The sequence below is a fragment of the Eubalaena glacialis genome, chromosome 1 (assembly GCF_028564815.1).
Source record: "Eubalaena glacialis isolate mEubGla1 chromosome 1, mEubGla1.1.hap2.+ XY, whole genome shotgun sequence".
NCBI lineage: Eukaryota > Metazoa > Chordata > Mammalia > Artiodactyla > Balaenidae > Eubalaena > Eubalaena glacialis.
In genome coordinates, this window is record NC_083716.1 from 177,089,596 (window position 1) to 177,104,462 (window position 14,867).

At 39.0% G+C, this 14,867-nt stretch overlaps 1 protein-coding gene across 4 annotated transcripts in view; it reads right to left on the reverse strand.

Annotated features, from left to right (window-relative positions):
• LRP2 (LDL receptor related protein 2) overlaps nt 1-14,867 on the reverse strand; it is a 197,702-nt gene that overhangs the window by 77,279 nt on the left and 105,556 nt on the right. For all 4 annotated transcript variants that reach the window (XM_061184669.1, XM_061184659.1, XM_061184649.1 and 1 more), the window contains 7 exons: nt 14,367-14,551; nt 13,272-13,500; nt 12,292-12,466; nt 10,538-10,660; nt 5,821-5,987; nt 4,734-4,877; nt 885-994 (listed from right to left, as the gene is read on the reverse strand). In XM_061184669.1, coding sequence (XP_061040652.1) covers nt 885-994; nt 4,734-4,877; nt 5,821-5,987; nt 10,538-10,660; nt 12,292-12,466; nt 13,272-13,500; nt 14,367-14,551 — 1,133 coding nt within the window. The remainder of the gene's footprint in view (nt 1-884; nt 995-4,733; nt 4,878-5,820; nt 5,988-10,537; nt 10,661-12,291; nt 12,467-13,271; nt 13,501-14,366; nt 14,552-14,867) is intronic.

Here is a 14,867-nt window from a genome sequence, read left to right on the forward strand (position 1 = left end):
GGTTATACCATTCCCTTCCTCCAAATTCCCTGCTGGCTCCTTATTTCTCAAAAAAAATACAGTGCAACTCCTTAGCATGACATTAAAGTCCTTCCCTAGACTTCCCTGGTGGTCCAGTGGCTAAGACTCCGCGCTGCCAATGCAGGGGGCCCGGGTTCGATCCCTGGTCTGGGAACTAGATCCCACATGCCACAACTAAGAGTTCGCATGCCACAACTAAAAGATCCCTCATACCACAACTAAAGATCCCGCACGAGGCAAGAAGATCCCATGTGCTGCAACTAAGACCCAGCGCAGCCAAATAAATAAATAAATATTAAAAAAATAAATGAAGTCCCTCCCTGATTTGTCCCCAGATGACTTTAGCTGCTGTATCTCCCATCTAGTCAATTGCCCCCTACTCGAAGCCTCTGGTTCCAGCCCTCTACACTATCATGCTAGATACCACCATGCCTCTGGGCCTTCACTGCTCTTTGGCCTCAAGTACCACTTCTCAGCTGCAACCCATCCTGCACCTACTGGAAGCCTTCTCATCCTTCAAGGTCTATTTCAAGTGTTTATCCACCCCCTTAAACCTTTCCATGTTCATTCAAAGTCAAAATGTATTACTGTTCACTCTTATAATTCTATTTTAAAATGCCTGAAATTCTTGTTTGTTTGGAATTAATTTTAAGTTCAGTGTTATTAATTTGAAAAACAGAACACAATACACATTAAATATAACTTAGAGTTATTTCTTTCTTACTGAGATCTATATTTTTCAAATGTTGGCATATGAAATCACAAAAGGCCCTACGTTTGAAATCTTCCATTTTATTAGACCATAATATTAACAAGGGTGGTGCTGTATAGAAGACATACACTACTTATGAATGAACTCTCACCCATTAACAGGATCAATAGTTATGCCAACTGGAAAACCAACTCCAAGATTCGTCCCATCATTGGTAATCAGTGTTTTTCCGTATCTGACATCTGCTCTGAGTGTCAAAACCTATATAAGGGGAAAATAAAGAAAGCTATGATGAAGGAGAACTTAAACACACAACGAATTCAAAGCATGATTGTGGTGAATGGGAGGGTTTGCATGATATTCAGATAATCCCTAATTGCATTTCAAGGCTATGAGAAAATCAGCTCAATAGAAAATGGGAGTAAGAAAACAAAATCACCTCTCAAATTTCCATTTTCAATTCACCTAAAGTTCCAGGAGAGGATATTTATACGGATAAAAGAAAGATTCAAATGAGTGAACATACAGAATCATTGCCTGAGCGAAGCTACAGAAAAAGATGAGAAAACTCTGGAAGACCAATGGGAACCCCATAGGTCTCCTGTACCCCAGTGACTGGGCCATAGCACCCAGTGGCCCATCACTGCAAACACAGTTGATCAAACGGTCCAAATTTCCACAGAGTTAAAGTGAATTCTGTGCCAAGTTAACAGCCTGAGTGCAAATCCTGACCCGGCCAGATCTGACTATATGACCTGAGGCAAGTAAGTTCACCTCTCTGAACTTTATCAGTAAATGTGGATGACAAATTCCCTTCTGCACAGAGGTGCCAGGAACGTGAGACGATGCATGTAAAGTGCTTCACACAGCACCCAGCACAACTGTATTCAATTTTTTTTATTGATCCATTTATTGGGACCTCACTATGTAGCAGGCCTTATACTAAGCATTATCGGATTTAATCCTCACAGTAATTTTGTGAGATGGATGCCATTATTATGCTCATATATCGTGATGAAAAAGAGGCCTAGAGAGGATTTGTGGTTTTCCCAATGTTATGTCTTTAAGTAATCTTGCTAGAATTGTTACAACCACAGTGTTATAACACTGTGAAACACCACAGAGGGATATGGATTACTGGACTAGACACAGTTTCTTATAGAAACAAGGCTATTTTGGTATGCACTTGAGACAGTCAGAGATGAGAAAAACTCGTAAGAAATAAGAAAATACCTCTTGATTTGCATGAAGGCTTTTCTATAAAATTACATTTCAACACAAACTGATTATTTGCGTTTGTTTCTATCTCTGCCTCTCTATCTGTATACATCTCTCTCTCTCTCTCTCTCTCTCTCACATACACACACACACACACACACCCCACACACATACACACACCCTTCTCTCCCTCACTCTTCTCTCTATATTTTTCTCTCTCCTGTGTGGTACGTTTCTCTCCTATTTGGACTAAAATAATTTTTCTCTTTTCAATTTGCCTCTTCCTGCTGCAATTTCTCTCCTTTCCCTAAGGATGGCTTTGGTTCAAAGGGAAGTCCGTCTCCTTGTGTTTTGGCAGAGAGGGAGCTCTCTCACACACGGCCATTCTGTAGGGTTCACTCTTCAGCTACAGAATTGCTTTTAGTGAGTGAGCCCACAGCTACCCCTAGCGGAAGAGTTGGAATTAAATGTGAGTTTCTCCTACTCTGGAACGGATATTATACAGGTAAACAGTACTTGAACACTTTCTGGTTTTTTAATCAATTTAACATTCATCTGGAAGAGTCACAATTGATACCACCAAAGGAAAAAACCGATAAAAACACTAAAGGGGCAATTTACCTTTATGGATAGTCTAAATATATTGATGATTTGAGGGAAACAGGGCTCTGTATTCGCAGGATACCTTAGCGTCAAGTACTTTTACTTACTGAACTATTAACCCCATTTTATAGATAAGGAAGCACAGACTCAGAGAAGTTATATAATTTGTCCAAGGTCAAACAGCCTGTGAGTAAACACCGTGCTTAGTCACAAAATGCATTTTCATATCTCAGGGTCTTTATTCAAGTGGTTTTTTTCCCCCCTACTTCTTCATTAGGCAGAAATAAAGGATGGTCATCCTTCAAGACTTAGCTCTCAAGTAACCTCTTGGGGGAAGCCCACCGTTCTCTCCCCACACACTTACTTCTGTCCTTAATCACTCTCTTTATATTCAATGCACATATCACACTTACACTGGAGCAAAGATATTTGTTTATGTGTCTAGCTCTCAGATGTGTGAGCTACTTAAAAGCAGGAAAAACAAATGTTTGATTCATCCTTGAATATCCAGGATTAACCATGGCACCAATCCATGGAAAGCATTTCCTAGTGCTTATTGAATGAATGCATAAATGAGCAAGCAAGCCAGACTCGAAGCCAGGACTCCAAAGCGAGTTCTCTCTCCCCTGGACCTCACTGCATTTGGAGCACAATTACCAACTTTAGGTTTCCGTGGTTAAAGTGGCCTCACCAATACACACACATGCACACGCACACACTCAGTTCTTCAACTGGTGCTTTTCTGTTGTATCTAACCCTGATGGAGGAGACATGTGCCCTGCTCTTGGAAGAGTATCAGTCCAAAAGAGAAGACCCCACTTACAAAACAGGAGCAGATTAACTGCCATTTGGAATGAAGACAGTTTTCTACTGAGTGGACTCTAGAGAGATGTGAGTTTGGTATTAAAGGTCTTGGGCAGTAAATATTGCCTGTGTTTTGATGGGTCAGTGATGTTTCTCGTTGAGGTTGTGCAAAATACCTTCCGTCACTGTCCAAGGGGGTTGAAGCAGGCTAGACTGCCGAACTTGTGGTTTATAACAAGGCAAAGTTAGACCACCCACCTCCCCCAGAATCAGGGCAGTGAAGCTGACTGTTTAAGCCAGTTTCTTAGCCTCTGTGGGCTTCAGATTTTCATCTAACAAAGAGCTTGAACCAGATGAGCCTCCAAGGTTCCCTTCATGTTAGGAGCTGCTGATTCTACCCGGCTTGAGATCAGCATACTGCATGCGTACTGCGAATGTCCCCGTCCCTGTGACCGTTTACTACACTTGCCCGCCCTCGGGAATATTGTAAGGATTGGATGAGATGATGTTTGTGGAAGACCTTTGTAAACTGTAAAGCACTGTTCTGACTATCGAATAAGCACTCCTCCTAGCAAATCTGCTCTAAATTAGCCACTTAGCTGCTGTGTGCCTTCCTCCTCTTTGGCATTAATCTTTCTGAACGCCCCAAAGAGAACCAACTTACTAACTGGTGCCTCATCATGAGCAGTGGAATGTCACCCTCCTGTCGCTCTCCCAAGACCACCCCTTTGCATTAGGAATTCTCACTCTCAAAATTACTCTGAATTAATAATCCATCACGTAAGTTTTAACCTTGTCCCAGAGTGGAGCAAACCATTACTAGTCAAGTTACCTCTGATTTACTTCATGTGATTTCATACCTGTGCCCCTATAGAATTTCTTCTGGGAATTAGAGTAAAAAAAACACTTATCTCAAAAAAGGAAAGCATCAAAGGAATTAGAATCAAGTTTCTACTTTCTGTTTCACTGTTGGAGCCATAGAAAGATTTCCATCTAAGAACAGAGGTAACCTATAAATTTGGTTTAGAACTGAAATAGTATTGAATACTTGATGAGGAAAGATAGTGAAAATGCCTTGCCTACTATAAGCTTCCCTTTATGTTGAACTCCTTACATAATTTTTTATTTATCTTTGTATATATCTTAATAAATTATCTAAAATCCTTTTCTATGAACAAGTTACCATTTATATTTAGGAGGAGACAAAGTAGGGCAGTAGAAAGTTCCAATTTTTAGGTTTCTCCTTGGCTTCAGAGACTTTGATAGTTACTATTAATATCCCTTTTGCTTCCTTCAGATGACAGCATTTCCTGAGGATAGATTTTACGTGAATAAGAAACCAGTGTTTGCGTCAATAGTATTATGGAATCATTACCTTAATTGACTGAGTTCCACGATTGGTATAATAGAGGTTTCTTGATAGCCAATCTAAGGCCAGGCTCGTAGAAGCCCCCAAACTTGATAGAGGAACAAACACTGTCCTGTTGGTGCCATCTGTCTTCACTCTGTGAATTTCACCCTGGTAAGAAAGACAAGGAGGGCTGAGTTGTTTCCAGGCCACAGCTTCACTGCAGCTACTGTGTTTCTTTAACACGCCTCACACGCGGAAGAAAGGCAAAGTTTCAGGGCCGCTGGCTGGGGTTACCGTGTATAACGCTAACGCCAGCAACACTGAAAACACTGATTTTCAAGCGCACCACAGGAATACACAAGGCTTACCATTCAGGCTCCCTCTGATATCAGCTACAGAAGTTTATTCCTTAACCACCACAGGCCAAAGAGTCATAAAAATAATCCAAGTCACAGGTGTGAATCAGGAGGCCAGGAGTATATTTTTCCACAGACGTGACAAGCATCAACCACAAAGATCTTCCCTCTCTTTCTCATTTGTATTTTCCTTGCCCCTTCCCCATCCTCACAGGTTTCTTCCCTAAAGGGTGAGGAAAGGGTCCCAGTGGAAAGGAAACTGGAGGAGTGTTCTTTTTTATCCTAGAGGCAAAGATTCTGAGTAAAGGCCACAGTGGCCACATCAGATGCTTTCCTGGAATTCCCTTAGGGAACTACTGCTTTTGGTCTTGAGCAACGATCATTTTTATGTTAGTCTAATATCCTCATTTTTATCTTAGTCTAATAGACTAAAGCTCCTTAAGAGCAAGCTTTGTTACTGCTTCCTCTTGGCATGTACTCTGCAGTTGGAAGCAGCTAGTTCAGTGCAGGGAGAAGAGTAGTCACTTAATACTTGCTGAATGAATAAATATACCCAATAGCTTAAATGTGCTTACTATCGGGTCTTTGCTCCAGGCCAACTTCCCATTGACATCCCTCACTAAATTAAAAAATGCTCAGTGGTAAATCTATTTATGTCTGGGCCATTTCCCACCCAGCAAAAATATAAGAAGGCCTCAGTGCCGGCAGGCTCTTCAAGAACAAGTTGCATACTTTGAATGTTATTCGAAACTTACTGGATTTTCAAGCCAATAGATGAATCGCTCTGAGTAATCAACTGCAACATCATAACCATTCTGTATCCCTGATATGGGCACCATAGCATCAAAGGTCTTCACCTCAGGGTTAAGGGAGATTCCAAAAATTATACTGTGTCTTACAACTATTAGGAACGCTTCATCACCTGTGAAAATAACAGGATATCTCTCAAAATTATATCCCAGACATTTAGAGTAACAGAAGGTAGTGGATTGGTACCATCTGATGGGACAAAATGCCACTGCAGAACTGCTGCAATAACTATAATGCATGATAGATATTTCACCAGATAATCCCGGGCCTTCCATTGGGTTTCAATGGGTTGCTGCGTCACCAGACCACCAACTTCACACATAAGACCTCTGGAATTACCCAAAGTAGATCAGCATTTACCATACTCTTCATTAATTCCTTACTCACGCTGCTAAACTATCCAAGTCTGCTAAGAGTCACAGACAAGAAGTTCTTCCATTTCTATACGCAGAATAACTCAGAGAAAGGAGAGTTGGATTTTGCCCCAAAATGTGAAAGAAAATTTATAGACTCTTCTTGGTGAATGGCAGTTCATTAGTTTTAATTATGTTCAGAAAATAACACCACTAAGTGTTGCCTAGCGTTTATGAGAGACTTTAATTACTAAGTAAATCTAATTTATAATCCCACCAATTGTTGTTTGACTAATGTCTACCTTCCACATTAGATTCTAACTCCCAAAGGGCAGTGACCCTGTCTGATTTACTCACTATTATGTCCCCAGAGCTTGGCTTATAATAGTTGTCTAATAAATATTTGCTAACTGAATGACCCCATAAATGAATAAATGGATGGATACATAAGTAAATGTGTAAAGAATGCCTTCTAAAGTTCTCAAAAGTATCTGTACATTGCAACTTAAACATCTTCATAATGCCTTATTTAAACTATCAGTTCAAGTAGGCTCTTTAATAGATAATGAGGTCCATTTTCAAAGATGATCTTTATCCAAATTGTAGTCCCTTTATCAAAAAATTAATGAAGTTCACGAGTAGGGTTTTATTATCATTCCTCTGTGAGAAAAGGAAAACTTTGGAATGTGAGTTTTGTGTTATTAAGACATATCAGATATAGCACCTATTAAGACACTATATAAAATGATTAATCATTGCATACTCTTCATGGGCTAAAAATGGTGTTTGCATTATTTTGATCATCCAGGAAGCTTTACATCTTCAGCAGGATTATTTTGACAATTTTTTCTTCACTTACTTTCATGTCTGATTAGCTTTTCCTTGTTCCTGGCATTTCTACTACTGAGAAATGACTCAATTTATTAACCTGGTACAAATCTAAAATAAAATTTGCAACGCTTCATGCTTAATACTTTACAAAGTATTACAATATATAGCATTTAGTCTTTCACAGCAACCCTGCAAAGTTGTTCTCAGAAACAACTGAGGCCAAGGAGCTTCCCACAGCTCTGGAGCTTCTGCAGGAAACAAGGCAATGAGATTAACTCCCAAGCTTTGACTCTCTCAGCTGCTCCACTATGCCTCTCTTCTGAACAACTGCAATAACCATAATAATCGTCGCCACTTATTGAGAAGACATGCTACACAGCATGCAGCAAATAAGCACTACTTCATTTAATTTCTCTTCCTGAAGCCTCATAACCCTGCTTGTTAGATAGTTATCCCCCTCCCCCAAATTTCGAATGAGGCACAAAGAAACTAGCATATCTAACCCAGGTCACAGCAAGGTTGCTTGAACTCTCCAAAACCTATGTTCTTAATCACTCCTCTGCAAAAAGTGCAGGCTGGGTACTACTTATCGAATATCAAATCACCACTCCATTCATTTGATTTAACTGCAGAAATTAAAAATTATGAGTTTAAGATGTACCCTGAATATACTGAGATGATATTTAATGATGTATTAATTATATGTTATAAATGTTCATTGGTTCAGAGAAACAAGAAGTATTTCCCAGTTTCACAGGGGAACTTTTACTTACTCAAAACCTGATTCTGTTCTTTTTAATGGGTAATTTTTCTTTTGCTTAATTGGAAGAATTGTCAACCAAAGCACTGTTTAAGGCCTAAAAAACTGCGTTTCTCATCCATCAAACATGGGCCTTCCTGATTCCTCTAACAAGCTCTTCCCTTGAGAGCACCCAGCACTACTCCTTCAGCCATTACTCTTCCCTGGGGATGGGTCTCAGGACCTCCATCTGGTCACCGTGGGTATGTTTGAGAGGGTTTACAGCCAGTGAACATTTGTGGGCCACAGACCAGAGATGGGGTATCATTTAATGTTGCACTGGCAGAAGTGACCACTGAGACAGCAGGTGGCATAGGAAGGTGCATGAAAAGTGCTCCGTGGGAAAGAAAACAGGAGGAGTGATCTTATGACTATACACATCTATAAAGGAATGAGCAGGTGAAAAACACAGGAATGGAGAAGAAGCAAAAAGGGATATTGGAGGGTTTGTCATTCACTCAACATTTACTGAGTGCCACTGTGTGCCACGGGCAAAAAGCCTACATCAAGGAATCAGGTAGAGGATTTATTCTCAAGGAACTTAGAGTCTGGAGGGCCAGACAAAGTATATGGACCATGACCATGAAAGAGTAGGCACAGCAGCACCTAGGGTTGGCTGGAAAGGAGTTCAGGAGGTCTTAGTCTTTTGAAATGAAAGAACATTTCTTCATTTTCTATTTTTCATGTCATGATCCTATTAAGATTAGTGTTAGCAGAGCAAAGAAGTGAAAAACAACAGTCGGGAATGGGAAATTTATGCTGTCATTAAGAGGTGACATTTATGACTCCCAAGACTAGCTCCTCCCAAAGTATGACCTTGCACAGCCCTGGATTTGCAGTTGTTAATTTTACGGGGTGCTGGGAAGATGTTTTGGTTTGAGTTTTGGGGGTTTCTTTGGCATTGTGGGGAACATATTTGCTAAACAATAAAAAACTATTTCATACAGAGAAAGCTCTCCCTTTAAAATTTTATAGCATAAAATTAGGAAAAAATAGAAATATCCCATAATCCCCCTTCCCAACTGTAAGCATTATTGGCACTTGTGTATCTTGTCCTCCAGATTTTTTTAATGCGTGATTTTACATAGCCAATAATAAACCATCTCTGCTTTTTCACTTGATCTTATCACATAAGCACTTCCAAAGATATTTTAGACACTTTGCAGACAAAATTTTAGAGGCAATTGAACATTTAAATCAAGTAAAACGTTTTCATCTATGAATGTTAACAGTCTTCTAAGCTTCCTGTTGGAAAAAAAAATGCAACTTTTTTTTTTAGTTCACATATATTGGCACTCAGTTACCCAGCCGGTGCTCAGAAGCCGGTTGGAAACTATTGAAAAGGTTCCACCTCAGTAAAGTCAGTCCATGGGAAAACCACTAGTGGAATTATTTGTGAAACAACAAAAGGTACTATTTAGAGTTTACACTTATCAATCACCATCAGATAGTAATACAGATTACACCAATCCCCAATGCACAGTTCAACAATCTTTGTGTGGTGAAAGAATGCTTTGTATGCAGAATGTCTATAGCCCACTTTAATCTTCTGCTGAAAGACTCTGAGGACACACTAAATTAAACAATGTCAACAAGGATTAGGTTTATAATAAAGCTCTGAAGGAAAATGGCAAATGCCAATCCCTTTGTAAGCATTGCCAATAATTAAAATCTTTCATCACAAAAGTATCATTGCAAAATATTACATGTCGATGGAATTTGATTTTCAGTAACCTTACATCTGCATAACCTGTGAACACCATAAATTTCCTGGATTCAGGAATATACTTTCCATTTGAAAACTAAATTGCCCTCTAGATTGACTCTATTTTTCTCTAATTTAGCAATTTTTTCCCATTAACCATTTAATTTTAACTTGTCTACAGCCATTTTTTATCAGTATCAAAACACATTTACTCCTCTTCACTGAGTAATGAAAGAAACTTGAGTTTAGACTACCTCTTTAGATTTTTAAGCAAAGGCAAATGATTTCTTAGAAATCTCCTTTGTGGATTGACTACATCTTGTCCTTCCTTTCTTGTTCCCTAAAGTACTTAGTATAACTCTCCACATACTCTTCAATCAACCCAGTAAGATATCTAGAATGAGATGAAGAATAAATTGTTCAAATAATCCCTTAAAATATTTCATACAGAGAAAACTTTCATTTTTAAAGTACCATACAGTAATAGTAAAGGTACTGAAACTGGAGTCAGAAGACCCAGACTATAACACTCATTATTGACTACTGGTTATGAGAATAAAGATGAGATCAGGAACCTAAAAAATGAAGCTATCCACAAATATCAAGGATTTTTACTTCTAAATGCAGAATCTGCAACTTCCCATTATCATAGCTTGCCTGACTATAACCAGGTAAGAGAAAATGTGAGGTTAAAGATTGTTGAATTACATGCACACATAATATTAGCTGCATGTACAGAAACTATATTACAATTACAACTCAATTGGAATACAGTTTCTGTATATGGTCAATTGGAATACAGTTTCTGTATATGGTGCTCAATTAACACCCCATGTAGCACACACTCTACAGACACCTGCTGATCAGAGGGAACACAGCACATACCCCATCACCAAGTGGTTTAGAGCTCACACAGCTTTGTACAAACTGTGGCAAGCTCCACCTTCAGGGCATACTTAAAGGACATACGGTACCTCTCACGCAAGTCACAGAATCACCAGAGAGACGCCACCCTGAAGGACAAGCACAGGAGTAAAGCCTCTCTGAGGAAAGCAAGCATAGATGGCTGCATTGGGCATGGACGCATGGATTTGTGGCTGTAATACAAAGAGAAGAGAAGAAAACATTGGTGAATGGAAAACCGCCCACTTTAAAGTGCACGGGATGAACGGATAAAGACATGGTATGTATATATACACATATAATCGAATATTATTCAGCCCGCAAAAAAGGAAATCCTCCATTTGCAACACACGGATGGACCTGGAGGGTATTATGCTAAGCGAAATAAGTCAGACAGAGAAAGACAAATACTATATGATATCACTTTTATATGAAATCTAAATTTTACAAAAAAATGAACTGAGAGAACAGACTGGTGCTTGTCAGAAGCAGAGAATGCGGGGCGGCAAAATGTGTGAAGGTGGTCAAAAGGTACAGACTTCCAGTTACAAGGTAAATAAGTCTTGGGGATGTAATGTACAGCATGATGACTATAGTAAAGAGTCGATCTTAAAAGTTTTCATCACGGAAAAAAAAATGTGTGGTGATAGATGTTCACTGAACTTATTACAGTGATCATTTCACAATATATACATATATCAAGTCATTATGTTGTACACCTAACACTAATACAGTGTTATGTGTCAATTATATCTCAATTAATAAATTGTCCTTCCAGAAGCCCCCAGTATTTGGAGACACAATACATTAAGTTACATTGGCTGGTTTGGTATTTGCCCTAAACTACTTTACCCTTCCCCAACATCATTCTTTCAACATACAATTCATAAGAGGCATAAGAGGGAGGAGTGACTTGCCCAAGGTCACAGATCAATCCAGTCTATAAACAGAACAAACAGCCACTGAGTAATCCAGAGCTTAGTAATAGAAATTTGATGCTACATAAGATGTGTCTCCTTGGCTGACCCCAATGAGATCTTTTTACATTAAATGAAACCAAGTTGTGTGTTCCCTGTGTGACCTTGACATTTACCCACTGTTGTCCAAGTTTTGGTTAGATAATAATCTTTTATTTTTCTATTGATGACATCTTTGTGTGTTTCTGCTCCTTGAAGTAGAGGGATCCTGTGTGCATCCTGTGCTCATAGGATGTTCTCTAGGTCCTATATATTCTTATTACATACACCTTGTTAGATGCAGTAATCCTTTGTTCACTCAAAAACTAGCAAGGCTTCACTATGTACCAAACACCACTCTAAGCACTGGGAATACTGTAAACATAAGGCAGACATTCTAACAAAGGGAGATAAAACTGAACTCATAAGTTGTGTGACTTTAGAACGTGAGAGTAAAGAGCAAAAGAATTATGAGAGGCGGTGCCATTTTCGATAGGATGGTTGAGGGCCACCAAGGAGCAACTAAGAGAATTCTAAATAACATGAAGCAGCAGCTCAGGCAGACATCTGGACAAGGGGCGTCCCAGGGCAGAGGCAAGAGCCAGTGCAGACGTTCAGAGATGGTAAGTAGCCTGGTGTGCTTTTGTACCAAAATGAAGTCCAGTGAAGTCCAGTGTGGCAAAAGAAAGTGGGAGAAAAGACCAGGGAGACTTGAGTATGTAAAGACATACAAGATTTGAGTTTTCCATGGTAAGCAGAGGTCATGGAAATGTATTGTCCAAACAAATGGGTCTGCAACGTTATACATTTTACATTCCCCAGATCAATGTTTTCCAAGCTATACCATGCAGGATATCTCTATCACTTACAAGCTGGTTGTTTTGCAGGATGAACCACAACAATTCCAAGGGGCTGGTGAAGAGACAGTACTACTGATTGGTTCCCCCCATGCCACTTGTTGGCTTTCATAATCTCATGAGTAGCACGGTCACTCCAGTACACGGAATCTTCAAAGAGACTTAGGGAGTAGGGATGCCGCAGAGTCTGTGAAGCAGAAGAGAACAATGAGACCTAGAAATAAAAATGAAGATGAACAAAGTAGAAAAGGATACCTACCCAAGAAGATGGTTTCCTTTAGCATTTAATTTAATAAAGACATAGTGAAATCATTGGTCAAGAGACAGAAAAAAATATACTTCTTGACCTATATCCCACTTACCAACCAAAATACTTTTATGTACCTGTGTCACTTAGCCTTCATTTTTACTCTGGTAATTACACTGGGCATCCATCTTATAAACAAAAGCAAAACTGAAGTGCAGAAAGTAAGGTGACTTATGTAGATCACCTGTCTAGTTACAGGAGAGATCCCCCAGGGCCTCTTCAAGTCACAGAACTATAAACAATCACAATCTTAAATAGAAGTCAATAATAGCTTTTTGGTAAAATACATATTTTCTCATTTAACTTGTGACAATAAATTCACCAGAATTTCCTGAATAAAAATACAAAATATATAACAGGCTATGATTTCATGGAGGGAATCTACATATAATTAAATCATTATTTACATGGACTTAGAGAAGCAACAGATTAGCATCTACAGATCAACTAAGTCACACGAGCTATTAATCCTTCCTGGACGTGGCACAATCTGACCATGAACTAGAATATTGATTTTCTGTCAATAATAAAAGATAGATTGACCCTTCCTCCTGTTGATATTTCCTGGATGGACCTTGTAATGTCTACGACACAACAGTGAATTTCTTCGCTTTCTTGTTACTCTATCTGCTTCCTACTAAACCATTATTGTGGTCTTAGTTTCCTTTCCTCACTACCAACTTACCAAATCACTGGCTATCACCTGCCGCCGATTGCTTCCATCATATTCACAATAGTCTATGTAATCAAGATAGCCATCCACGAAATACAGCAGCCTGTTGGGGTAGTCAATAGCTAAGCCATTGGGCCAGAAAACCTTCTCCTGGATAATGACGGTGCGCAGACTGCCATCCATGCTAGCTCGTTCAATGCGAGGGTGATGGCCCCAGTCAGACCAGAACATCACACAGGCACTGTGAAAACAAACTAGTTACCGACTGGATGGGACATATTTCAAAATGGAAAATAACTGTCATTTTAAGTAACAGAATATCATGTTTAAGCTCTGCTTAAAATAACTCATCTCCAGGTCAGAATATATGCACAGAGCTTACTATTTCCTCTGAGAGTCACAAAGTAAAACTGTAATCATAACGCAATCACAAGCCATCTGGGTGTTTTTATAATGTTCAGAAGACATGCAGTATACTGTGACACTGAAATGTCTCAATGCCGATTCATGTTTCTGTACAATCCACAAATAGTTGATCTAGAAAAGTTCATCTGTCCCTGTTTATCTACCCTGTCGTTTTTAAGATAAGTCAATTTATCCATCATCAGAGATTTATCATAAATTTCACAGGTGTGAAATTTACTTTACAATATCTAGGAAGTCTGCATTGCATTGAACATAATTTGCCTAACTCATCTTCCTGCAGAACAGAATCTAAGAGAATCTAAGGAAATTCAAGGAAAGAAGCCTTCAAAGTTTTCTAAGCACATGGGAGAATTTCTTCTTCTTCCCTTTAGGGCCAGCAGGCAAAAACTTCCTTACATGACATAAAAGGAAGTTCTAGTAAACAATATGAAACTGAAGCAGGAAAATCTGGCTTTTTTGTTGTATAACCATGAGGTATACATGGCCCAACAAGTACCATGGCCCGTCTATGGAATATTACTGCATGCATTCATTAGACTTAATCATTTATTGTCAAGCTAATAAATCAATGTGTAAATTTTGTGATATGAATATTAGCCACAGCATGCCATGTTATTTTTCCCTCATACAATGTTAAGGCAACATCATTTAAAAAAAAAAAAAAAAAAAAAGAAGTCTTACGTAGTTCTGGGATCTAACACTAGTCCCCTTGGATTTGTTATGTTTTCACTAAGCAGCACAGTCCTGTGACTCCCATCCAGTTTAGAGACTTCAATTGTTTGCAGAGAAAAGTCTGTCCAGTAAAGATTGCGTCCTACCCAATCTACCGCAATACTTTCAGTCATGGTGATACCACTGTCAAGCGTCTAAAGACAAAAGTGAATAACGAGTGAACTCTAAAGGGAATAAATGAATGCAAACATGGAAATTATATGAAAATTGAGAATAAGGCATCTAATTTGTCCTATGATTGCTTATGAAGATTAGAAAACTTTGTCTTCCCATGTAGAAACAGTAGGGTTTTCTGGAAAAATATACAAGATTGTGTAGAACTGAATACTCTATTGTTGGATTAGTCTGTAGTTTCATTTTGGTTTCAGAATTTTTTCAATTAAACAAAAGCTGTATCCGTTTGCTAAGCTGGCAACCCTATGAAACTTTACAATGTTCACGTGGCAAAAG